Source organism: Ananas comosus, linkage group 17, assembly GCF_001540865.1.
Source record: "Ananas comosus cultivar F153 linkage group 17, ASM154086v1, whole genome shotgun sequence".
In the NCBI taxonomy this organism is placed as follows: Eukaryota; Viridiplantae; Streptophyta; class Magnoliopsida; order Poales; family Bromeliaceae; genus Ananas; species Ananas comosus.
The window spans coordinates 3848522-3876288 of record NC_033637.1 but is presented as its reverse complement, the minus strand read 5'-3'; the positions used below and the strand labels follow the sequence as shown (position 1 = coordinate 3876288).

General features: G+C 33.6%; 2 protein-coding genes across 2 annotated transcripts; one reads left to right on the top strand and one right to left on the bottom strand.

Annotated features, from left to right (window-relative positions):
* On the bottom strand, positions 5780–12900 carry LOC109723280. Its single transcript, XM_020251603.1, has 14 exons — positions 12744–12900; positions 11165–11318; positions 10816–11073; positions 10050–10224; positions 9723–9784; positions 9478–9641; positions 9275–9372; positions 8292–8350; positions 8068–8202; positions 7730–7980; positions 7476–7635; positions 6717–6792; positions 6580–6630; positions 5780–6328 (listed from the first exon to the last, which is right to left on the bottom strand). Exons 1-14 carry the CDS (start codon positions 12794–12796, stop codon positions 6111–6113), a joined length of 1914 nt encoding a protein of 637 aa, XP_020107192.1. The 5' UTR covers positions 12797–12900; the 3' UTR covers positions 5780–6110.
* Positions 17538–26359, top strand: LOC109723444 (coilin). The gene is made up of 13 exons (XM_020251801.1): positions 17538–17940; positions 19172–19236; positions 20068–20334; positions 21560–21793; positions 22753–22822; positions 23621–23695; positions 23838–24015; positions 24682–24752; positions 24909–25106; positions 25188–25259; positions 25442–25594; positions 25674–25854; positions 25934–26359. Exons 1-13 carry the CDS (start codon positions 17737–17739, stop codon positions 26161–26163), a joined length of 1998 nt encoding a protein of 665 aa, XP_020107390.1. The 5' UTR covers positions 17538–17736; the 3' UTR covers positions 26164–26359.

Below are 27767 nucleotides of genomic sequence, written 5' to 3'. Positions count from 1 at the left end.
TTGGTAGTTCATAAAACATTTTTTTCCGATTTTTTTTTTTTATAGATTCTCAGAAAACAAAGTATTTTCGTTTTCTGCTTGAAAAAAATAAAAACCACGGGCTGAAAAATCGTGGCGCAGACAATTTGTTAACACACGGTTTATGTGGTGAACTTCACCTCGTGGACCGCGTGAGAGAGAGAGTCCACGAGGGACCGCAACTCCGCGGACTCTCTCTCTCATTCATTATATATATAATTTTTATATAAATACGTTACTATATAATATTATATTTATAAATACTTGTTATGAATATATAATAATAATTAATTTTATAGTACTATATTATATATATAATATAGTATAATTATGCATTATATTACATACTTATTGTAAAATATATTTTAAATATATTAATTTATAAAAAAAATATAATAATAATATATATAGTATAATAATTTATTAATATGTAGGGCAAACTTCAAATACTACTTTTATGATTTTGCACTTTCTCACTTTAATACCCTGCGGTTTAAATTGCATCAAATTACTACCCTGTGGTTTCTTTTTTTTCTTTTCGGCGGGTTCTCCGTTAACATTTCGTTAAATTATATACAAAAAACTTCAGATACCCAATCTAGGTTTATCGAATATTTACTTTAATATCTTTTAATTTTAACTTTGTCATTGATTTAACGAAAAAAAATAGTGGAAGGAATAATAAAAAAAAAAAGAAATCACAGGTACTAAATTGATACACTTTAAACCATAAAGTATAAAATAAAAAATACGAAATCACAGGAATGGTCTTTGAAGTTTTTTCTAATATATAATATATATAATAAAAATAAATATATATAATAATTTTTTATTTTTTTTTCAACTAGACTAAACAAATGTAAAAAAAATTTATTTTTTTTATAAATTAAATTCTGGAGGGCGTAAAATTCTTTTTCCATCGGAATTTTATTAAATGTGGGCTTTCTCGAACCAGCTGAAATTTTCTATATGTTTTTATCTTTTTTTTGCTTGAAATGAACCTGATTTTGGTCTTTCTTTATTTTAATCAAATCAAGACAACCTTTTTTTTGGCTTGAACCGAATCAGGTGACATCTCTATATTGAACCGAACTGTTTTTCTTTCTCTTCTTTCAGTTTTCTTCATCGGCAAAATGAATCTTATCCTTTATCGTCGTTTCTTTTATTATCGTTTTCTATTTTTTTGTCGTCGTTTTTTTTTCTAATTATCGATCGATTCGTTATACCGTACGGATTATTATACTAGTAATCATAATTCGTGCATGACGTGGCCAATGGAGAAAGATTATTATTATGTTGATTTAAAATTAATTTCCACCTTTTTTTTTTTTTTTTCCTTATTTGACCACGTGGGAAATTGACCCAGAACCTAAGTATGCGTTACGGCATCATATGTGAACATTTTATCGTTACTAGGGTGCGTTTGATTCAACATCAAATCATAAAATATATATATTTATTTTATAAAAAATAATTTGGGTTAAATTTTTTTTTATTTTATAATATTTGATATATAGAAAAAATATTTTCATCAATATTTATTTAGTTGAAATAAAAAATTATATTTATTTGGTTTCGTAAAAAGAATTAATGAAAATAATTTTACGCTCATTTCTTAAGTTTTCATTTTTCGCTAAAAAATAGCAAAAAACAATTAAAACTATTTTTACAAAAAGTTATTTTTACATCGAATCAAACGATCGAAAAATCATTTTTTGTACTAAATATAATTTTTCAGTTCATTTTACGAGGAATGAAACGCCCCTTAGTTGTAAGAACTCTAATTTAAAAATGTTGTATTATGGTGCATATCCAATTATTATAAACACAAGAAAAAGAAAGAAAAAACAGTTTCTAATGTAAGTGGCAAAAAAACTTGATGATTGGTACATGAGATTTCAAATTTGAATCTTAGTTGATTTATATTTTCAGTTATTTTTATTTTTTTAAAAAGTAAACGAAGCAGGTCGCAACCTTTCTCTCATTTCTCTCAAAAAAAAAGAAAAAAAAGAAAAAAAAGGGGAAACTTCAAATACGCCCCGTGGTTTCGTATTTTCTCACTTTAGTATCCTATGATTTAAAGTGTATCAAGTTAGTATCCTGTGGTTTTGCACTTTCTCACTTTAGTACCCTATGGTTTAATATTTCATTCAATTATATACCCCGAAATGAATAATAAAAAAAAAAATTGGAACCACAGGGTACTAACTTAATACACTTGAAACCACAGGGTACTAAAATGAGAAAGTGTGAAACCATAAGGTACTAACTTGATACACTTTAAACTATAGGGTACTAAAGTGAAAAAATATGAAACTATAGGGGTATTTGGAGTTTCCTACACAAAAAAAAAAAAGAAAAGAAAAGGCCTTGGATATCTTGATTCGTGAGATTAGCTTAAAAGAAAAAAATAATTATTTTTAAAATTTATTACAAAATCATCAAAATATTATTTTAAAATTTAATTTTATTAGTAAATCTTGAGAATATTTGAAGAATTTTTTTAAAAATCAATAAAAGTATTTTCGTCCTCTAGAAATAAATAAAATATTTTTAAAGTTGTAAAAAAATTATTAAATATTATTAAAAAAAAGGTAAACTTCAAATACAATTTCTGTAGTTTCGCACTTTTTCACTTTAGTATCCTATGGTTTAAAGTGTATCAATTTAATATCTTGTGATTTTATTTTTCTCTTTTCGTTAACCCTTTGTTAACTTTTCATTAAATCATATACAAAAACCTTCGGATATCCAACCTATAGTTCATCGAATATTTACTTTACTATCTTTTAGTTTTAATTTTGTCACTGATTTAACAAAAAAAATTATTGTAAGAGATAACAAAAAGAAAAAAAACAAAACAACAGAATACAAAAATAATACACTTTAAATCACAAGGTACTCAAGTAAAAAAGTGCGAAACCAGACAGATAGTATTTAAATTTTTTTTCCGAAAGAAAACACATTATTTTCTTATTCTTTTTTGTTTTTAAAGAATTATGTGGTGGGTCCCATTTTTTTAAAGAATTATGTGGTGGGTCCCACCTATCACCAAGAGAGGTGGCTGGGAAAAGTGTCTGTTGCATGTCTCCTTTTGAAATTTTGGACCAAGAACTTAGAAAATGATCATGAAGCCAAAGCGAAGCTTCTCTCCTTGGCCACAACCATTAAAAAAAAAAAAAAAAAAAAAAGTTGGAGACGTATACTTTTCTCCTTACTTTTAGATATGGGTAGGGTTTTCATTTTTTTGGTTTAAGAAATTGTTCTTACTTTACTTTTATCGCCGCGACGTGGTGGACGATCTGATTGAAACGAAATAAAAGAATTTATGAGAATTCTAGATGCCCTATCTAGCGTTTGAATCCCGCTCACTCAGAGATATGTGGGCTCTTGTTCTCTAGTTTTTTTTTTTTTTTTTTTTTTTTTCCTTTACGAGGCCCAGCTATCTCAGTTTGTAGCTCAGTTCACTTTCTGATTGAATGAAGCGGTAGCATGCTACATTTTCTCAAAAAAAAGAAAAAAAAATTGTTCTTACTCTTCAATTTGTACCATCCAATACAGTAATAATTTTCTAAGTTCAAATTTTAAAATAAGAATATTAGATAAATCGCAATCACTAAAAACATAATTTATAAAAAAATGATACAAAAATGGCCTCAATCTTAAAGCAGGTGACGTTTTAGTCCTCAAATATCAATTTATTACAATTTATGAATATAATATTTTAAATTATTATAGTCAAGTCATATAATTTTATTTAATAGATGTATCATTGATGTTTAATAAGTAATAATAATAGTATGATTGATGACGCATTAGTACTTAATCAATTTAATTAGATTGTGAGATTTGATTGTAATAATTCTGAATGTTTAAGTCAGAAATTGTAACAAATTAAAATTTAAGGACTAAAATGTCACCCACCTTTTAGTTTAAAGCCCAAATGTGCAATTTATCCTACATGATATAATTTGAAGCACGAAATACAATGTAACCAGAGCACGCATGATCTTAAGAATATTACTTCCACCCCGAATGAGAATTAAAATTGTGATCTGATATGACAATTTTTTTTATTTATTGACTTTTTGGGTTAATTTCATAAAAGTCCGTGCAAATATAGTGAATAACAAATATATTACTACAAAGTTCAACTTTCATATAATGTCTCTATATGTTTTCACATATATCCCAGCCGTTAGAATTCGTTAAAAAAATTTAGTTAATCATAGATTAAATACTAAACTTTGATTAGTTTTTTATATTTTTACCCCACTTATATTATATTGCTATGCCTTTGGGAGGGACATATTTGTAATGACAAAATTGAAAATATAAATAGTTTTCTAATGGTTCTCTAACAATAACAAATCAAAAGAACATATTTGAAAGCATTGAAATTCTTGTACGGACAATATATGAAAGTTGAACTCTATAAAGATATAATTATCATTCACTATATTTGGAGGGAAATGTATAAAATTAATCCTTAAATTTTTGGGTTGGACTCGAGCCCTTCAACATGTGCTCGAGTTGTGATATGGGTGCACAGCATGCTACTCGCTCCATTTATTTTAAAAAAATAAATTTAATTAAAAATATGAATCACATAGAATTCGAATTTAGAATCTCAAAGTATTAAACACTAAATCCTTTACCTATTGCAGTAAGAACGGTGAGTGTAATTTATTATATTTTATGTCTGTGTCTAAGAGGAAAAAAAGGGAGAAAACCTGAAAAGGAGTGGCTCGTGCATGAACCTGATTATTTCTCCGTGGCCGCTAGTAAAGGCGTGCGCAGTCCTTTAATACTAACCAAAATAGGACCCTACAAAATATATCACAATCAATTTATTGCGGTGTATGAATTATGATGTTACGTATAAAGTAAAAAAAAATATATATATTTATCATACTTTTTATCAAATTTATTATAATCTATCTGTAATCTTAAATAAAATCTTACTATTGTTACTTTTCCGCCTCAAACTACATAGAAATTGTGTGTGTGGGGTACTTGGAGAATCTAATCTAATAATAATAAAACCTATTTGGTGCACAGCATCATGAGCCTTTAGAAAAGATTCACTATTGCTTTGTACTAATTATAGAGAGTTCTATTATTGGCACCATAAATACTATTTATATGCGCAACTAATGTACTGGCATATTGATATATATATTAGGCGTAAATTGTCGTTACAAATCTGTACAAAAATGATAACAAAAGGTATCGATAAGAGACACCTAAATCAATTTTTTAATATAACTAAGAGGTCGTTTGTTTCGTGGGTTTATAGCGTTGCAAAAATGTTATAAAATATATAATAATGGCAAATTTGTACCAAACTTAAGATGTTATTTGAGGTAAAAGGTTGTTAGAAACTTTACATTTTTGTTTATCTCAATATTGACCATTTAATTTAACCATCTAACTTTTCAAACTTTTAATTTTACTGCTCAACCTTTCAAGTTTCGTGCGTTTTTACCTTACCTAATAATCTTGAATAGAATGCAAATAAAGCTCAATAGTTTTAAGAAAATGATCAACAATGGTCTTTGATGGTCCCAGATATTTGAAATTCACTGGGTAGAGTGGTAAGGGGAAAATAAAAAATTTTAAAAAAAAGGTGAACAAGCATATCATGGTGGATTGTTTTGTCTTGGTGCAAAAAGCGAGAAAACTTGCCAAAAGAGGGAAGAAAATAAAGAACAGGGTTAATATGTTAAAAAAAAACCTATGGGCTCCTTGGAGAATCCAATTGTCTTAAAAATAAAAATCTCAAGAGAAAATAATCACTTCCCCAAAATCTTACTGGTTCACAAGAGTCCAGTTCGACAGTTGCAGAGAAGTTTTTTACTTCTTAGAGAGAAAAGAATAAATAAATAAAAAAAGACTACTCCCATGTGTATTCATCAATTATCCTTCAATGGTGAAAGATTTGCTCTTCATGGGTGGTGAGCCTTTTCACTAATTCTAGGAATCTATTGCTTCTAAACATATTCTAGGACCAAGCAACTAATCTACCAAAACTAAGATCTGAATGAAAAAATAAATAAAATGATGCAAGTTCATAGCAAATATTGGGTCTCTCAACAGTTCAGAACAAACAGCACTGCAGCATGCTTCTTAACCGTCACCGACAGCTTAGTTTTTACGAGGCTGTGGCTCTCTCCGCTCCAAACCTCTTTACCGCTACACGAACCCCTGCGGAAGAAGCTGCTATCGAGAACCTTCCTCAAGTCCGATATTCTCGCGCTTATTACTGTGCTCACCGGATTGAGGTTGAAAAATGAAAGGTATATTTCTCCTAGAAAAGTAATACAACCACTACATGAGCAAACAGGGGGAAGGAAAGGGCTTCATGTTCAACTTTATGCAAAGTTCTGCTAAACTTTAACTGATAGAAACTTCAATAATAGGAATTTCGTTTTCTTGTTTAAGGGGAGAGCAGGTATTATTATTCTACCCAGAAGTAAATTGCGAAACTAGCGCATTAATCTATATTACTTTTTGCATGATTCATTTCAATAATAGGAAAGATATGACGGAATAACTAACCTCTTCTTCCAGTCGCGATCCAAGAACGGATTCCTGTAGTGATGAAGCTCCCTGCATCAGAAATTTCGTCAATTATTTAGTTCCATCATGAAAGGTGAGCCAAGCTAACCAAAGTAGTATGCAACATAGTTTGTCACCTTTCTTGGAGCGCACCGTTGCACACAAGCTTGAGTAGCTGTTTTCAAGGGTTCCATTATCATTTAACCTCCACACCTGCAGTTCAAAGTTGCATAAAAGTTTCAACTGCTAGTTTGTCTAGAAAACTCATCAAGAGACATTTTAGAAAGTATTGGAATACAGAGGGACTTGTATATTAATATCCCATAATTCTATCGTACATGAACAAGAAATTGTGAGGAAATACGAAAATGCATGCCCATCTCAATCACCTTACATGCATAAGACCATCTGTATGATGGGACCTGACTAGGTAGCAATATAATTGCGTTCGTTCGTGCATTGGGTAATTGGTTGAAACACATTGATTTACTACTAAGCTCAGACTAGAAATCATAATCAACACTATAATGTTTTGCTGACTGTTACAGCAAGTCATAATAAACCGCTAAAATATTTTGCTGACCCTTTTCTTCTTTTTCTTCTTTTGAAGAGACTCTTTTCTTCTTTTCTTCTTTAACTGCAGAAATTGTCTTCCTAAATCGAAACTCTTCTGCTATTCTTCATTCTGTCTAAATACTAACACTGAATAAACAATTCTGAAGTAGCTGGAAACCAGAGAGACAATACTGAATTATCTGGCTGTGGTATATGGTATCTCATAAGTACATATGACAGGGCATGAGCAACACGACAATAATGAGTGACGTGAAGTAATAACTTGTGCATCTCACAAGAAGACAAAATCCATTCACCATTAAATCATATTAGCAACGAACCTGGTTGGCATGCCACCAGCAATCAGATACCAATGTGCTTCGCTCTGCTGATGCTGTATGCTTTTTATTCACAGACCCGTGAAAACAAGCATCCGTAGTCTCATTAGCTACTAGTTGAAACTTTTCTTGGTATTGCCAAATGCGTGTAGTATCTTCATACCTATGGAAAGAACAGATGGTCGTTTCAGTAAAGAACTTAGGTCACGTATACTATTTCTGATTAAAAAAAAAAATCCAATTAGAGTGGTGCATACGACGACAAAAGAGGCTTCTTCTTTGCTACACAATATGGAAGACTATCACTTCTTCTCACGTCATGATTCCAACACATATAGTCCGAGTTTCCATCGTGAGAGGCAACAAACCAGCCTTTAGCTTTTTCATCATTGCAGCTGACTAGTCCAAGTACTGTCTCCTCACGTATGTATGAATTGGCCTGATTCTCCATCTTCTGAAGAGAATGGATTTCACGCCTTTGATTCTCCGTTGAGAAAACATAGGGAAACTGAATGTGAAAACAAGGTAATGAGTAAATATACTTATCTCTTATCCAAAAAATCTAGAAGGGTAGAAGTTGTAATAAATTAATTACCTCCTTATTGTTATCACTATAAGAATTTATCTCCAATAATGTAGGGTTTGTAATGAGTCTGAATGTAGCCTGATCGATGTGTCTCAGATCTCCTCCAAACATGAGGGGAGATTTAGCCATCGACCATAGTGTCATCTGCAGGGCGATAATCAGCAATATACATGTGCCATCTTTATAATTGAGGCTATAGATTACAAAAGGATAGGCATAAATATTATACACACCTGGGTTCTCTGCTCATCAAGAGTTAGGTTGCATTTCCTATGAGGGCCTTGTCGTACACCTATTATTTGATTGTGAAGAACATTCTTGGTAATATTATCACCGAAAAACAGATTGTGTTGGCAGTATAATACAACAGGAAACCAAAGTGAAAAGCAAAAAAAAGTAAAAAAAAAAAAAAAAAAGAAAACGTATGGATGATTGGCTTTGGAGTTTAAATAGCAAAATCATTATTAATGGCGTACTTGGCAAAGCAAAGTACTTCCAAAGGTACTGAACTCACGAGGCTCCGACTAGTAGGAGCTTCGGAAAGTGCAGGATAAATACAATATTTTCTCAAAGGAAGGGATGTATCCATGAGCCAGATACAACACCACATGGGTACATTGTGGAATCGTTGCTATCTTAGTAATTTCCTCTTCCAAACGAACTATTACACAATGACATATCATTCCACCTTAGAGAAAGAAATTTGTTTAAGCTAAATACATTACAAATTCCACCGGTTCCACAAATTAGAGTGTATCTAGTTCATCTACATAGTATGCATGTATACATGGTTTATTTGAGCTACTTGTGCTGCTCGGAGCAGCACCTAGCAACCTACAATTCTGATGCAGAATCTGCGTGAAAAATCCGACATTCTTAAAGCATCTTATGTTACCGAAAGACATAATTAGTGAAAAATAATGAGTAGATTTGAGATGCCCAAACTATAGTCATCATTCGTAAGTTTAAGCTACAAAATTTGAGAAACGACACATTAATATTCAAAAGATCAAATTTCTATCTAAAATGATATTACTTTGGAAGAATTAAAAGAAGTAGAAACTTGACCTTTTTCATCTGGCGATATTTATAATGTGGATTGAAGTCAAGTTAATTTTACTTTTATTTCCTTACCATTTATGTAATTATAATAGCGTACACAGATGGTCTTTTATTAACATGTCTGAATTAACCCAGGGAACTTGTATGAAATGACCTGGATCAGTAAGCCACCCTAGTGGCAGCATGTCTAAGTCAGGCCACGACCTTCCACGAAGCCCCTTAGCACCAATTTTCTTGGCAGCAGCAAAGTCCCTGAAAAGAGCTAAAGCTTAGCTAAACAATGCAATACAAATGCAGGACATCAACTAAAATAATTCAAGCCAAAATTTCAGGAAAATCAACCAAACCCATCATTACCTTGATATGTTAAAGTGGGTTGTAACATCAGGCCACGTATCCCAATCATCTGCGGTTATCCTATACATGTTTACGTAACTACTGATGCCCTTTGCCATGGAAGGAGTCACACTAGTTCCAGGAGAAAGAGAGAACACCACCGGGCGATCAATCTCTTCTAGAAGCTGCAAAATCAACATATCAAGCTGATTCTAGAAATGCATCGAGTTTCAGAAGAATATTATCTCCTAACAGCTCTTATGTACCTCTGAGACGGTAATTATTTCTTTCGTATCTATGTCATCTCCAAAGACACAATCAAGTTTCACTGAGGAGACAGAAAAGCAAAGACATAAAAGAGATTAATCCCAGATAACACAAAATTAGAGCATTATATTCTTTGCCCAATTTTAGCTTCATTGTTTTGTTTCTCAAAGAACAAGAAGTTATGCACCATGCTTTTACCATTATACTAAGTTCTAAATTGATCGGTGAATTCCCTTCCAGGTATACATTTATAAGGTAGATTTCCATCTGACACTTCCGTCATATCTTAAAAAATTAAAAGGAAAAAGTAGTGTTAAATTTAGTACCAAAGTCAACACCCCATTCAGCTAGTTGTTGATATAGAGATCTTAAGAATGCTCTTCCAGCTCCTAAATCGGTGTCAACACTCATAAATCCATGTTGCATCCATGCACAAGTCCTATGCTTCAGGCCTATTTCATTTGCCCGCCAGTGTCGACCAGCCTCCTTATAAGCACGTCCCTTCAAAACAAAAGGACATGATTCTAATGAAAACATTCCTATGGCATGACATATTGATATGTAAGCAGCAACTTATAGCATGACATAGGGACTTATGAATCACGCAGATAAAGTTCAATTTTTGGAAATTTTTTGAAAAAAAAAGAAAAATAAATGCAGACATATAACTTAACTGACCAATCATGAGACTAAGAGATAGATTATTTATTATTATCTCAGTAAGCACATGTCATCATTATCATCATTTACCGAGCCAGCTCCACTAATATCGCAGACATGTAGTAGAAAAAACAATTGAGGAAGGTTTTATGGAAGATTTGGCCAAATTCTACAACCAGTTCTTACAAGGCTCCTGAGATAGATTTATTAAATAATTTGAGTAACGTTCTACTTATAAAGCTAGATTTTTTTAAAAGAAATCATGATCTAGTTCAGCTATATTCTTTGATCACTTTCAAGGAGATTCCAGCAGAGATAGCTTTTTTTTAAAAAAAAAACACTTGTAATCGTACCCCAATGTATAAATCATGTTGCAGAGTCTGGACATAACCGTTGGCCTCAAAAAGATGTAAACTAAAAGAGAAAGAATACCGTATGAACATCTAAGATAGGCGTATTCGCATTGACAGCCTGTGTACTTATCCCTCTCATCAAATGAATGCCGAATTTCAACCCCATATCATGAACCCTCTGCGCCACCTTAGAAAAACCTTTGCCACCTTTTGAGGATGGCCATCTCTCAGGGTCGGGAAAAGGCCGCCCCCATTCGTCAATGGAGTCATAACCATAAGAATCTACATACGCTCCATCCACATTCTTTCGATACCAGAGGAAGTCCACCACAACATACTACATGAAAAAATTGTCAAAGAAGAAAGTAATGAAACTTTTTACGGCCTTTTATATCATAACTTAGTGGCTTCTGTGACATGTATCTAACCTCATAGCCATAAGGTAGTAGTCTTTGAGCCACAACCTCAGCATTGTACAGGAAAGCAGCTTCATCAACAACCCATGAAAAGGAATCATAAGAATTCCACCCTCTTGGCGGCAACTTCGCAAGCCCCCAGTCTTCACTTGACTTAGAAAAAGTCCTGAAATTGTTGTAATAATGATGCCAAGAGGTTCATCTACTAATAAAAATACACACCCCATCTCCTCAAGACAACTCATAGCAGATATTTGCTTGCTCAGAAACCTTTGGCTCTCTTATTGTGCTATTTTTTTTTTCCTGACGCTTGGTTGCCTCATTCTATAGCTCTATAGCTAAATTCACCTCCCAATTAAATGAAGCGGTAGCATGCTATCTTTCTCTCCAAAAAAAAAAAAAAAAAAAAAAAAAAACACACACACACACCCATACATCAAGAAAGCATAGATGAAATTTCACTACATGGCTTCTTCTTGCCAGTTATAATGCTTCTTTTTTTTCGGCATTTTTGCTGATCAGAAGGTGGCAGATCACATTCTCTTCGTCGAAGGCCTAATTTGGGAATGCATTCTCCAAACACAACCCCTTTGATATTTTAGAGCCTCCTGGATACCCGAAAGCACTACAGAGTTCCACTGTTCTGATGGTACAAAATGGTGGTGGGAATTGCTACATTATGTGAAGTATTAGTGGTTTCAATATTTATATTTAACACTCCTCCTCACGTTAACTTTTGATAGGCTCAAGATGTGACTTGAACTAATAAATAGGAGCAAATGAAATGAAGGGAGGAGCATGGCAAAACTCGAACTCAATACCTCCTGCTCTGGTACCATGTTAAATTATTGAAACAATCATTTTTCTTCAAAAACTTAAGATACCAGAGAACAAAGCCCTTAATATTTATTTTCGACATGAATCCCCACCAAAGAAGCTTTCTCTCTAATGAAGGTTCCCCTCTTTCGGATCTTTTTGGACACCGCCAAACTAGGTCTAATAATGATAGAAAGAACAGTGTTAGAAGCAAAAGCTGCAATTTGTGAAAATTATAACTCCATTATAGAGTGCTTGTTTGGGTCCTATTTGTCCCACAGAAAGTGGTTGATGGAGAGATTCTGAAAAAAGTGCTTCTTCTTCTTCTTCTTCTGTTAACACTAAAACTGTTCAGACAGCACTTCATCAAACAGTAAAACAAGGTCAAACAGGACAGTCAGTAATCACAAGGATCTTAATAACACTCCTTGAATGCGCTTCTCCATTCAGATGCCGTTTCAGAACAGTAACAGAACAGCAACACAATTTCAACTCAACCCCTCACAGGATACAACAAAATTAAACCAAGAAACAGTGAAAATTAAAAATCACTTCGTTTTTTTTAAAAAAAAAGGTGAGAAATTTTTATTAATTCCATTTCATTTCAGGGAATAAAAGTGAAAAAAAATTCAAAATAAGTAATCAGTAATTACAGCGTCTACAATACATTCTTAAGCAAGGAAATAATCAAATATGGCACCAAAAATTTGGTACAAGTGATAAGGCACCACCATGTTTCCAAAAAAAAAAATAAAAAAATAGGAACACCACAAACCTGCGGAAGAAGAAGGTGAGGGAAAGAACAAGGAGCAACAAAGGTGGTCTCATGGCGATTGGAAACAGCAAAAAAATAAAAAAAAAAAAAATTGAGGAGATGGGGTTTGGGAATGGGGAGCGAGGTGGAAGAAGACACAGTACACTGGGCTCTTTTATAGGCACTGTTTGAGTGGGAGAAACTCTAATTTTTTTTTTTTTATATAAAAATAAATAAAAACTAAGCTCAGCTAATAAGCGAGTAATAACTAATAAGGGAAATGCTTTGCGTACCCACAAACGGTGCTTTTTTAATATTTAGTAACCTCACTTTATAGACTAGGGTTTTTTTTGCAAATAGCCCCCTGACAAATTTTATTTGCAAAAATAGCCCCGTCCAAAAATTATTTGTAAAAATGGTCCTGCCCCTGCCACGCCAGCGCCTCGTCAGCGCCACGCGGGCAGGGCGGGCCCAGATGTTTAAGTTGAACACGGTGAACCATTCACCGTGTTCAATACAAGATTTTTCTATTGGACACGGTGAATGGTTCACCGTGTCCAATACAAATACCCCAACAATAGCTAAGTTGGAGGTATTTGTATTAGACACGGTGAACGATTCACCGTGTCGAATTATTTGTATTGGACACGGTGAATGGTTCACCGTGTCCAATACAAATAGCTATTTTGTATTGGACACGGTGAATCATTCACCGTGTCCAATACAAAAACTTTGTATTGAACACGGTGAATGATTCACCGTGTTCAACTTAACCATCTGGCCCAGTCCCGCCCGCGTGGCGCTGACGTGGCGCTTGCGTGGCGGAAGCAGGGCCATTTTTGCAAATAAATTTTTGACAGGGCCAAATTTAAAAAAAAATTTTGTAAGGGGGCTATCTGCAAAAAAAGCCCTATAGACTATTTTGAAATGGCCCCTCGATTTTATTTTAATCTCAATTGACATTTCTTTGTTTTTTATTTTTGATTTTGTCGTTGATTTTTAGTAAATTAAATTAAAATAAGTAATAATGTCTAGCCAATATAGTTATTAAATTTTTTAAATAATTGATTTAACTAGTAAAAAAATTGAACAAAGATACTTAAAAATTTAAGGAGGCATGGAAAGAAAAAAAAAATTTGAAGGTTAAATTAGCCATTGTGGAATGGTCTATGGACAAAGAGGTCTCCATATTTATTTAACCAATATCCTGTATTACAAAAATAAAAATATCTATTCAAAAGTTGAGAGATAAATTTTAAAAATTAAATTTTAAATTAAACTAAGTTGTCGTGAGAAAAAATAGGAAAAAAAAAAGAGATTTGTTGCATATTTGTTGATTAGTTACAAACAAATTTCTGTTCTTTTCTTTGTTTTTCATTAAAATAAATAAAATTATGTATTAAGTAGATAATTATGTTATAATTTTTTTGTAAACTATTAATTTATATATAAGCTAATCTTTTTATATTTTTAAAAAAATAAAATTTAACATGTAAGGTGTTGGACAATGACCAGTTGACCAGTAGGCTAATTATGCTTTTGGTCCGCAAGTGCCACACTTTGGTCTCCAAAATTTAATTTAACATAATTTTTTACTTATATTTTTAAAATAGTTGTAATAGTCCTATAGTCTAATTAATTTGATCGAATTGTAATGTATCGCTAATATGATAATAATATGCGACTACTGTAGTCGATAAAGTGGTAGTAATTAAAATGTTATCATATTATCGTATCAGCAAAACGCCAACATACAATCAACTAAATTACAATATCAAATTAAATTGGGATAATTTATAAAATTTGAGTTTGGGGACTGAAATATCACGGCTTCGTAGTTTACGGACAAAAAGTGCAATTTAGCCTCACTAATATATCAGGAATTTATTGGGGACTTTTTAGGGCTCTCATGGCATTTCCGAATATTAAATAATTGGGAAGTGCCACGAGGGAGATGGAGACGTTCGCGGGTGCAGCAAGAAGCGGGTAATTTGGACTCCTTCCCGCGAATACAAGATCCGATAAGAGCGAATCCACCTTCGGAGAGCCGATACCACGGACGAAGTAGCGATGCAATTGGATACGGATCACTGGAGCTCTCAACCCGATCCATCTCGAGTGGAACGATTAGAGATGTCAGCGGGTTTAGATATCCAAACTCTTATCTGAATCCAAACGGAACGGATTTATTTGATATTAAATGGATATTTAGCTTCGAATACGGATATTAAAAACGAAGATCCGGCGGATTTGGATTTGCAAATGGATTTTGTTTGTATCGGATCTGAACCCAAACCCAAACCCGACTTGAACCTGAATTGAATTTACACTATGGCTTAGTTTGGTATTGAGGTAGATCTAACATTATTAGATAAAATGGAGTTGAAAAAAGAATATAAAGATATGCTTCTTCGTACTCTGATGGAACCGCAGAAAATATATCGTAACCGATTAACCGCAATATGCTTACGTACGGAAATAAATAAGGCATTTTTTCGTCGTCGTTTTTCACCGCACGTAACGTAATTTTTCCGCAATCCCAAACGAAGCCTATATAATGTATAAATATTTGATGTTATACTTGATTTTATATTTAAAATTTAAACTTAATGTAATATATTTTGAAATATAAAAAACAGGAATAATTATTTTTTATTTGGATTTTTGGATTTTTGGTCTCAGATTCAGGTTTCCAATTTTTTGTTGGATTTCGGATTTAGATATGAATTTTTAAATCCATTGAATTCGGGTTTGAATTCGAATTTCAGCTTTACAGTCCGGTTCGGATTCGGATTTGGGTATTTTGAAAATTCACCCTGAATCTAATCAGTTGACATCCTAGGAACGATAATATTTAGAATGCATAGTTATGTTATTGACGTGGCATCCCAACCAATACGATTGTCCTCTTGGATTCATTTGATCACGAGTAATAAAAGATTATTTTTATTATATTTTTCTCTTAAGAAGAGAAATATAATTGACTTACTACTGATAAAGTAATAAAAGTGTGACATAATAGACTTTCTCTGAGCCGATGGGTCATACTATGCTATTTATCTGAAGAAATCTTTATACTTCATTTGAGATTCCGGAAAGATTATATTACATGCCGTAAAAAAAATATGATGAAATAATATTTATATGTTTCCGTACGTATTATCCCGTATCATGTGTCGCAATTAATAGGTTATGATGTATTTTTTACGATTTCATCGGCAAACATAAAAGTATATCCTTATATATATTTTGCTCTAATTTTATTTTATCAATTGAAATTAGATGGACCTTAATACTAAACTTGCCCTTACTCAGATATCTAATACTGCTTAAAAAACTTTTCGAAAAAATAATTTTAAGAAGAACACACATTTTTGTTTACTTAAAACTAAAAACACCTTACTTTTTCTCATTTTCTTCTATTATTCTTTCTTTTATTTTTCTACAAATCAAAAATATATTATATCCCCACAATTATTTTATACTACATTCATTGTACGTCAAACCGAAAAAAAGGAAACTTGGACTTACTTTATCTTTTTTTTTATCTAACCATTAATTCTGTATCATTTAATACATCAATATAAAATTTTTTTCTGCATTATCCTGATTAGTTATTTTGTTATGCGTTCTAGCCAAATAAATGAATAACAGTTTTTATTTAAACAAAGTCTTCGAAAGCAATAAAAAATTACCAACAAATTTTTGTTTCTTTATTTTCAAATAAATATTTTAAATAAGTAAAAACTATATTGAACTTTTCAGATTTATAAACCATTTTGAGTTGATTAGCTGTAAATTTTTTCTCTTACTAAATCACCGTTCAATCATTCTGTTTATTTGATTTGAGCCGGTCAATAATATTTTGACTTCAAATTTTAAATTAATTATTTAGTTTAGTAAATTTATTGTTGTGAGAATTGTATGAAGTATAACATCTAAACCTATAAATCTATATTATATATATAAAAGCGTATAAGAATTTCAACAATAACCGACGAAATCTAAAAAGGAATAAAAAAATATTCCCTATATTTCCTGCGGATATGATAACTTAATTAAAAAAATCTCAAATAAGAATGAACGGTTATGATTAATCTGTTAAAAAATAGCATTTTTTATCCATCTATAAATTCAATCCTACGGAAGGTTGTGTCAATTAAAAATAAATGATTCACTTAATTAAAAAAATCTCAAATAATAACGAACGATTATGATTAATCTGTTAAAAAATAGCATTCTTATCCAAAAATTTTAATTATAGCGGATCAAAATTAAATTTTAAATTTTGAAATAAATATGAATTAAATTTTGATGCTTTTTGTTTAAAACACATATTTAAATTTTAGATCATCAGAAATCAAAAAATATATAAAAATATTTAATATATATAAATTAAAAAAATATAGAATATTACAAATATTTTTAATAAAGTATAATATATGAATTTATAAATAATAAAATTGTAAATAAATATAATGTGTAAATTTATATTAATTTAAAATAAATTAAAATAATTATTACGTATATTTGCACGTACACTCAACTAGTATAAATAAAAAAGTATTCAAAGTTTTCGTTCAAAATACTGCTCACTGATTCAAATTAAATAAAAAAATAAAATAGTAAATTAAGATATTTAAAAATTTATAGTTGATTTAAAATGAATGATAATTCAGATGAGTTATATATTCTTTTACCTAAAAAGAAATAAAAAAAAAAAACAAGAAGATAAAAGGAAAGGTTTGCTTTTGCAAATGTTTTCCAAACTAGTCAAACAAGGCTCTCACCGATGCTGCATAATAGCAAACACTTGGCGCATCTTTCCAGAGGAGTACAAGGCCACTACCTGCGCACTTTAAAAAAAACCACCTCTGTTTTGAAGGGTTTTAACAGCAAAAACCCCAATCAAAGCGTCCTCTTCTCCTCTCTCTCTCTCTCTCTCTCTCTCTCTCTCTCCCACCCACGCTTCTCCCTCTTCGCCTTGTCCCCCTCTGTCTCTAGCCTCTACGCCATGGAGGGGGAGGTGGAGGGGCCGGTGAGGGTCCGCGTGGTGTTCGACGATCGCCGCATGCTCACGAGGTCGCAGAGGGCGGAGGGGCTGCGGCGGTGCTGGCTCCTCCTCCGCCCCGGGATCGCCACCGTTGCCGACCTCGCCCACCACGTCTCGCGCCGCTTCCGCCTCCGTCGCGCCTGCCCCGATGGCCTCGTCCTCTCGGTGAGTAAGAGTAATTGTAAACAATGGCCCCCCCCTTGGGGCTTCCTCCTTTTTGGGGGTTTTGATGTAGGTTAGTAGTTTTGGGTTTTGGTGATGTTACCCTTGGTAGTGGTTTTGAGATGCACGAGGCATCAGATTGGGTTAAAAAAGGGGCTTCCTTTTTTGCTTGGTGCATTTCCCCCTTTTTTTTCTCTTACTGTATTTTGCTATCTCGGATGTTTATTTGTAGTATATGTATGCTTTTTTGAGTGATAAATGGTGCATTCATGCTCAAAATCTAGTTTTCATGTAAATGTCTTACGATTCGTCTGAATACTCTTTTGTGAGTTCACTTGCACTGCAGGATCATAATCTTATTTACTCTCAGTTAGATGATTGCACATTTTGTTCTAAAAGATCAGGATTTAACTGATGAAAAGCTATGGAAGTTTACTTTAGCAGTGAGGATTTAGTTGTTTTTAAAAAATTGTATACTTGTCTAAAGATCGGTGTTGAAAATGGTTTGCTTTCAGTGCCATTTTTCAAGTCTAGTTAATGCATGTGCAAGTTTCGTGTTGGCTAATAAACTGCTCTAGCATTTACAAAACTTAAGAGTCTGTTTGGTGAGATTGAATTCGAGTGTGCTGAGGTGCCGAGTTGCAAGAACTCAACTTTATGCAATCATGCGTACCATGAAAGAAGTCGCTACTCCTCGCCATAATGTAATTCATGTTTGCATCTCACATCTGTATGCTCTGCAAATACGATCTCTGACTTTCACGTTGCGCTCCAAACAGTCGTTGCATGAGATTGTGGAGCTCTATACCCTAGCACCCATGCATGCGTTTACTTCAAAACTCTTAGGTTACTACATTTTATCTCATATATTTCGCTTTATGATATTGAAAGCTAAAATAATTATGATGAAATTCCTGTAATTGTTTGCTAAGATGAAAATTTCAGGTAAGAAAGATGGCCAAATATAGTTATTTACCAAAAAACATGGAGACTTGTTTACTGTTAAGCTACTTTATTATTTGTAGTTAGGATTTTTTAACCAGATTTAATGTGAGACATTAAGGACCTTGCTAATATCTTCAGAACATATTTTGTTTTTTTTGTTTTTACCTACGTATGCAGCACAGAACAGTAATCTTTTGATCTCATGAGCTAATATATATTTCTTTTTGATAGTATGTATTATGCAAAAGATGGTGGCATTTACATAGTAATCAAGGTTTTTTTGTGGCAGATGGATGAATTTGTCCTACCATCATTCGAATCAACATGCATTTTCAGGGACAAAGATATTATAAGGTAATAAAGTTTCCAAATGGTCTTCTTTTATATTTTGGTAGATTCTTACGACAAAACAACCATTTGAAGTGTAGACAGCTGAGGTTACCAAATTGCATCATTGTGATAGTGTGGATTATTAGAGATTGACTGATTCTATGTATTGAGATTCTGTGTGATTGCTTAAAATCTTGGAACAGATCTTACCGCCAAAGTATTTACACTTGTAGATAGGTTTCTGGGGAAGCTTGTTATCACTAGTTCAATTTATCATAACTGGAGTTTCTAGCTTTGAATTAATTTATCCTAGAATCCTGTGGAAGAGCATACATAGATTATAAGCATTATTTAAACTTTCGGTGCATTTTATTTCATATTCTTCCATAGAACATCATGTTGGAGCATGAATGATTATTTTCAGTGTAGATCAAGTTACCCCATTATTACTTAACTCATTCTGCTGAAATTGATTCAATAATTATGTTGTTATGGTATTACTGATAATGATTTGCTGATCACTGGAAAGCTACCCAAATCCGAATTTCATTCTAATGTTTTATCCACTACTATGAATTGATTTCTTTCTGTCCTGTCCTTAGTTTTTTAACGCTGCCGACATCTAACTTGAGAACCAAAGTGCTCTAGAATGGAGGATCTTATTTTTTATTGGTAATATTGGTTTCATTCTGATGCTCTCTCTAGGAATTAAGTTGTTTTAGAGGCTCTAACTGCTCCACCTAGCTATTGCTAGTAAACATAAAGGGTTCTAACTTCTAAAGTGTCTTTTAATGAATAGCTTGAGTGATTTATCAAGCTGTTGTTCTCCATGGGTATTCTTCTCCCTTTTACCAGAGTGAGAAAGAAGGTTTGCAAGAAGAAGGAAATTGCTGATATACCTGATGATGTGCATTGCATTCAAGATTCTGAGATAATTGAGAAGCAGCCCATCCTCTCTAATGGTGAAATTCTGGCCATCGAGTCCCAAGACGATGTTGGCAGACGCAAAGGCAAAGATGAACAGGGTGGATCAGAGCATCAAGACATAAATGCAACTTGTACACACGAGGGAACAAGTACTAAGAAGAAAAGAAAAGATTCAGATAAATCCCATAGCTCGAAGTATTATTTCGTCTTTGACTTATATTGTTGCTATCCTGAAATTTCTTGGCATTATGAATTTCGTCTTTGATTTAATTATTAGTTCATCCTTAACTTTATGTAAGTATTGGATTATTGTTGCTAGCTCCGCGTGCTGATACATTCATATTTGACTTATCTTGCATCTTATCATTTAACTTTTATTCTTAATATTTATATCGTGAATCAGTAACAATCTGCCAACTCCCAGTTTTAAATTTTCATCCTACAGGCGAAATAATCTTGGTTAGAGTGTTACAGTGAAGTATATTTAAGGGAATTGATGAATGACAACTGCATACAGCTGTCCAATTGCCAAATGCAGTAGTTGGAATTATTGACGTCCAATTATATGATTTCAACAATCAACCAAATAGTGGAGTACTTATCAAATATATAAAATAAATAACTTGCGATTTTAGGGTGGAGATTGTGGGAACCTTTTTCCTTGTAAGAGTTGATTTGATTTATGATTTTGTCCTTTAAATTAGTTAATAGATGGGTATTCTTCATTTATTTTGCAAACATGTTAATAGCTAATGGTATTTGTCACTGCAAAATGTGAACAAAGATTTCTAGTTAATATTACCTTTATCGGCACAGAGTAGATTTTGAGGTGGCATATTTAGGATTGTTTGTTAAGTTACCCTTGACTTTACTATAAATTAAATGCCAATACTGTATGAAAGTTCTTATTGTGTTTACTTTGAAAATCTAAAATAGATAAGTGCGTAATTCAATGAAATTTCATTTCTGTGTATACTATTTTTTCTACTGTTATTTTAAGTACTTATAGTTTGAGACATTATTAATTTCAAATGAACTCGATTTCACTATAGAGAACTTGCAACATTTGCATATATTAGTAGAGCTACATCCGTCTCTTTATCAAGGTTTTGCAAACTGCTTTATGTACCTTTATTTATATTAATGTAACCTGTTGGTGTGAGTCAGTTTGTCGCTTAGTGGTACATGTCTGTGTACTGAAATCTGGCTATGACCAGCTACTCTCTGCATAGCTATGCTTGAGACTTAACTCTGAATGTCCGCTATCTTCGTGGATACATATTCCTATATTCTAGCCTACTCTCTCTCTCTCTCTCTCTCTCTCTCTCTCTCTCTCTCTCTCTCTTAATTGCAAGTACCATTTGGTTGCTTTAACGTGCGTTTCTTTGTTAATTCATGGTGAACATGTTCTTTGATGCAGGAAGAAGAAACAGAAACTAGCCGATCCTGAAAAGTCGATTGTCATGACTGAAGAAATTGAAAATATCCACCAGGAACAGAAACAAAGCTTTTTTGAGAAGGGTGAAACTTCTAAAAAAAAGTCAAAAATAAAAGATTTGTCATCTAAGGGTGATGGAAGATCAGATGCATTGGTTGACTCTCAAGCTGATAATGTTGCCAAGGAAACAGACAAATCTGCACCAACAGGAGAGAGGTGTGTGCTTAGCACTGTTATTCAATTCAAGGATTTAAGTACCGTGGCACGGGGTTGTGTCGGAAACTTGTCGGCACGGTGCATGCCGCGCCGTGCCGAATGCGTGCCGGTCACAAAAATACATGTGTGCCGACACATAATGGCGTGAAATATTTATTTTCTTTAGCAACAAAATATTCTAACCATTTATTATGTATTTTTATCAAATCTTTTGAAATTTATCGAGAAAATTACTTGCTAATTTAAAGAATAGAGGGTTTTGAGCTATGCCATCAGTACGGGGGTTGTATCGTGCCGATATCTTGTTGGCACGATACGACACAGTGGATATGGCTTATACTGATGGGCACTCAAATCCTTTGATTCAGTTGTATGTGGACATATGTATAGCATATAGATCCGTTATGATTTAGTGACTTCTGATCTCTCATGCCAGCCCATATGTGGTGTTAAATATAACAAATAACTAACAAAGGGTTTCTGGCGGTAAAACACAGAGTCAAGAAGTTGATTAGTGTAACTTCAGGATTGACTGTAATTGAAGATGCTTGGAATATGTCGATGTTCATAAGAAAGCTTCATAAGACGCTAAGGGTGAACGCAGTAGATGTTTTGAAATAACATTTAGAAAATGCCATCAACATCTCTCTTATTGCTTACCGTAGAAGTTACTCAGCGGGGCAAAGAAGATGCTTATCCGTGTACCAAGAATTGGTTAAGTGCTGCAAAATACGGAAAGGATATGCAGCCAATATAGAGAGTAACGACCCCTTGGAATGTGGTTATGAGGACCTCTTGGAATTCGGTTATGTGGCGTCATTTGCTGCAGTAATCTGAAACAACATTAGAATGCATATCATCCTCACTTCAGCTGCTTTTTCATGTTTTATATTTTTAAGTTCCGTATGTGTTCACTCCTAGAAAGCTTTTTTTTTTTTAACTTTAATTTCCTTTTGTAGAAATGATCAAGCTGAGGTGAATTGCCAAGCTAACACATGTCAAGCACAGGCCAATGGCACTACCATAAAGGTTTGCTAGTCATTAAATTGTTGGCTAATTTCATTTTGTGCTAATATTATTCAGTTCTGAATAGCTGTTATATTAGTTTTGTTCAACTCTAAAACTTTACAAATTTTAACAAAACAAGCTAACAACTCATGTCCGCTTTAACAAATAAAAATACTTGGAACTTCAGGAAGCGTGCTTTGACAGTCAATCCATGTCTATAAGTGAATACTTCTACTGATAGAAAATGTGAAGCATTTCCTGATTGCATAGCGGTCATTTCACTGTGTATTACCTTCTTTCACAAATTAGATTTGATTGAACTTTGCCAACAAACCTAAGTATGGCCAAAACCTTCAAAATTTGCCGAAATTGGCATCATTTATGATCATTGTGAGGCATGTCAGTTAGCTCCTAATAGCATCATATATTGTCTATTGCATTTTAATTGCTTATAATTGTGCGCATTAGGCAAGTATGTTTTTATTAAACTATGTAGTGATGTACTTCTTGAGATCTTGCACATCTGGAGAGCATGTTCTTCTGGCATTTTCCTCCCTTCCAGACTCTAACCTGTTTGCGCTGTAATTCTAAAGTCATTTATTGCCATCTGTATGGATAGTCCCCAAGTTTACATGATATGTTGTAGTTTGTATAACTTTTTTTTTTCCATATAATTTCCCCATCAGGTTGCTCATCTAAGTTGATGCTTTTTCTGCAAGGAAATTAAATGCATAAAGCATTTTATTGCATTACCTTGTTGCTTCATCTTTAGCTTAGATTCTTTTAAGTTGATCATTGTCCTTTGATATTTTTCTTCAGGCTCCTAGCAGAACTGCTCTTCGTAAGAAGGCCAAAAGAATATATTGGAGGGAGGTTAAGCGTCAAATGAAGGAGGTATGTGATTAGGAAATGACGAAATGTGCCTTTTTATCCATCCTTTTCTTATACACTCTTTTATTTACCTTAAATGCACCTCCTAAGTATAATAAATGTTCAGTTGTGGTGATTAACTATAATAATTTTGCGAAACCCATAGAATTCGCAGAGCTTGACGCCAGCAAATAACATGCAATGGCCACCACCAAAACAACAGGCGGCAAGTAACTCCCAGTGCCGACCACTGCAGCAACAAACTCTGGAAGAGAATAGAGAAACCGTGGATGAAGTTGTTCCAATCGTGGTTAGACCCGGTCATATTCGATTTGAACCTGCAGGTACTATGCACTTGCCTTCTACATTGTTACCAACTTCCCCCAGAAGATAAGCTGTCAGTCTATTCTGCACATCTCTTGGGCAAGGGGCCTATGTTTATATGTGGACATTGATATGCCTCATATGTTATTATTGTATAACTTCCGTTACCATCTCTTGAACTGTGATGCAAATGGCATAAGTATGTGATGTATGCTTGAGACTTGCACATCATATCTTGAACTGTGTTACTTGATTTATGCTTGAATATAGCTGATAAGTATTAAGCACAAAAGATTCAGATATCTTATTTCAATTTATTTCACACTTAGGTCCTATTTGGATGCAAAAATATCTTGTTTGGTATTTCTCCATAATTTATTTGAGAAGCTTGTACATTTGTTAAATGAGGAGTGTGATCAAATGTCTAGAATTGGATACTATATTCGGCCTTCAAGTCATTTTTTTGGATAAGATAACTTAGCTATCCTACCAAATCATAGATATCAATACTTTTCAACGAGCAAAAATCATACTTCTTTCTTACAATCTCACTAGGAAATCCTTATACCAAATAAGTTTTCCTTGGATAACTTATTCAGACTTCCAAACAGGGTCTTAATGATTAACTGTTGTGATTTTGCTATCCATTCTTTTTTTCCAAGTCCTTACAAACTTTCTACTTGTAGATGAAGGACCAAGTAATTGGCAATCAAAATTAGATGCTGGGCCGAGTAATCTGCAATTAAATGGGCCAAGGGTATGTCTCCATTATTGTAAAGTACATTGGCTTGGACAGTATTCATTGTTTATTTTTCTCTGAAAGAATTTATATATCCCCAAAATGTGCGGCCATTTTTATACCCATAGTTACCTCTTACTGTATGTTTCTATGTGCCATTTCTTTGTTCTCCAGGAGACTTTACTGTGGAATGGAATAGCGAGCAAGAAGAAGGGACAGAAATGGGGTAGGGAGAAGGGCTCATGCAGGAGCAATGATGTTGAAGTTGTTTATAATGAGCCAGCCAGCGAAAAGATTATACCTGAGCAAGGAAAAAGTGTTGATGTGCACTTAGATTTTGAAAGCCTTTTCCCTTTAACTCGCATTCCCAAGGTTTGTCCCTTGTCCCCGCAATCCCTCTTCTAATAATGTGTGTACTGCAGATGATAACACCTTTTTTCTTTTTTTTGGTAGGAAGGTGATCTTATTGTGTATCGCTTGGTGGAGTTGTCATCCTCGTGGTGTCCCGAGCTTTCTTCATACCGAGTATGACTTGTTAGTTCACAAAATTTTCATTTATTCCTTTTTTTTAGTTTGAAATCAATATTTCCAATAAATTATTTCTATATGAGTCTGGTAAAAAATAATAGTTAGTTGCAAGTGGAATTTTTCTTGAAGTTTCGTTGAGATAGACATGAGCCATGTTCTTTACGACCTCTTTGTTTTAGGTTGGAAAAGTGATATTATATGACCCTATATCCATGAGAATATTGCTGGTACCTGTCCCGGAGTACCCAATTTTTCCTGATGCTAAGGAAGATACAGATGAATCTGCTTTACAATGGGACATCTCGCTATACAAAGAGGATGGCACTTTAGAGGTACATCACGCATTTTTACTTTTTAAATCGATTTTTAAGAAATTACTGAAACTGTGGCCATTGTCGAATGCCTCGACAGATTGATTATCCATCCCTTGTCGACGTTCGGCTACTGAAGGGAGCTGATTCGGCAGCTGAAGCAAATGGAACAACACCAGAAAATACTAAGGAAATGACCTCGGGTAAAAGCATTGCGAGAGTTAGCAACTGCGAAGTGGCCATGGCAAAAAGTAATGCTCAAAATTCTGCTGGTCCTTCAGGTAACCTTCAGTCTTAAACAACATATTCTTGTTTTCTAATTTGATTACGCGTATCATGCATAACCTTGTTCTCATGTAGGGAGCAAGCCAAGCTCGGGCTGGGAGCAAATTGACCAGGCCTTACACGAGAAAAAGGCGGAGCTTCAGGAGAATGGCTGGGGTACATGGACTCCAAATAAGAGCACTTTCACCACTTCTTCATGGTCGTACAGCGCGCTTAGAGGGAGTGCTCTTGGCCCCACTGTTGCATTCTTGAGGGGGAGAAACAATAGAGGCGGTAAGAATTTCAATCCAAAATTTAGAAAGTGATGCTGTGCTACATCTACTGCTAGATAAGGAGATATTGTTCTATCTGTGTAGAGATTTCACTACATCGCGGTCGCATGATTGTTAACTTCATTTCACACTGAACCTCTCATGCTGCCAGAAACATGAACTAGATGTCATCTCTGTCATCATTTTGGTGTGAAACGTAAACGTAATTATTTTCCTTGCGATTCCTAAATACGCTTGTTTGCGTGCGTGACCTTCGAAAATTACAATTTGCATCTGCACCCTTAAAATTCAGCCCATATTTGCACCATTAACCCTGAAAGTTAATTTGTAGTGCTTCCTCGGAAATAATCTATATATTTTCATACGCCTCTTCAAACGTATACAGGCTATTTCCTGCTGCGAATTGATTAAGACTTTTCAACAATACACATGTAAATAGTGGTTGTTTCTAAGGATTGTAGATGCAAATTGTATCTTTTAATGGGCATACATGAAAGGCGAAGCGAAATTGATTATATCTTTTAGGATTGTGGGTGCGAATTATAGCAATTGTATATTTTGTTCCATGCGACTTGGCCACACTCCAATTTTATCATCTTCTGGGTTAAGCACTCCTGGCTATGTTTTTCTCAACATCGCCATGAATGGAATAGAAGTGAAAAATGAAATTGAATTGTTTTGAAATGAAAAATGGAATGATAAATCATCCAAAAATATTTGGCTCATTATTAGAGTGAAAATCAAAATGAGATTCTACGATTTTGAGAGGGGGTTTTGATTAAGAGAGATGAAGGGAAAGGAGGGAGGTGTTTATGAGAGAGGATTTTGAAAATTAACTTTGGAATGGGTCAATCCAGGGTTCAAAGCTGGATTGGGTTATAAATGGATTTGATCGTTCCATTCCAGAGTGGAATAGAAAGCGAAATTCAATTTTTGAAAAACAAATAACAACTATCGAAATCGGTGAATTTCATTTCGATTTCATAGCCTAAAATAAATTGACCAAACATGCCCTGAGAGGATTTGTTCGCTCCATAACAGTTGTGGGTTGTTTGGTTGCTACCAATTACCATTTTTGTCTTTAATAAAACAGAGTCCATTTTTGTCTTTAATAAAACAGATTGCTACCTTCCATATATCTATGGGAATCTGAAAATGGGCATCCTTTTGTTTTGGCTCCACATGTGTGGGACTCGTTTGGCACTGCTTTTGATTCTGTTATAGTAGAGCGTTCGGTAAAGAAAAAAAAGTTAAAAGCTCTAAAAGTAAAAACTCTAAAATTGATACATTTGATTATGTTACAGAGAAAAATTGTTTATCGGGGCGTAATGTAGTGCTTCTTTTAACAGCAGTGCTCAAATAGAATATTTTTAAACAGTATTATATCGCGCAGCAAGTTCAAATAGGTCCTTAAACCTTGCTTGCAATGGCTAGTGGTTTTGGTTGCGTATTGTCGGGGACTTAGAAAAATTCTGCGTAGTAGGGTCTCTGGCCCAACAAAAAATGTTAAGCCCGTGACAATAAGCTCGTTTTATATAATTATGATGCATGCAATGAATCCGTTCCCTTTTGTTACGTGCAATGAATCCATTCCCTGCGTAGGTGAGCATTTGCATTGTATCCCGTACGAAATTAGG

What these genes read in the sequence shown, in the direction of transcription:
- LOC109723280 (XM_020251603.1), bottom strand. Translation starts at nt 12,796, where the DNA reads ATGAGACCACCTTTGTTGCTCCTTGTTCTTTCCCTCACCTTCTTCTTC. An exon ending in AAATAATTACCGTCTCAGAG is followed by an intron (nt 9,642 to 9,722) that starts GTACATAAGAGC and finishes TTGATTTTGCAG; the next exon opens with CTTCTAGAAGAGATTGATCG. An exon ending in GATCGCGACTGGAAGAAGAG is followed by an intron (nt 6,329 to 6,579) that starts GTTAGTTATTCC and finishes TTACTTTTCTAG; the next exon opens with GAGAAATATACCTTTCATTT.
- LOC109723444 (XM_020251801.1), top strand. Translation starts at nt 17,737, where the DNA reads ATGGAGGGGGAGGTGGAGGGGCCGGTGAGGGTCCGCGTGGTGTTCGAC. An exon ending in CCGATGGCCTCGTCCTCTCG is followed by an intron (nt 17,941 to 19,171) that starts GTGAGTAAGAGT and finishes TTTTTGTGGCAG; the next exon opens with ATGGATGAATTTGTCCTACC. An exon ending in TTAAGCGTCAAATGAAGGAG is followed by an intron (nt 23,696 to 23,837) that starts GTATGTGATTAG and finishes CGAAACCCATAG; the next exon opens with AATTCGCAGAGCTTGACGCC.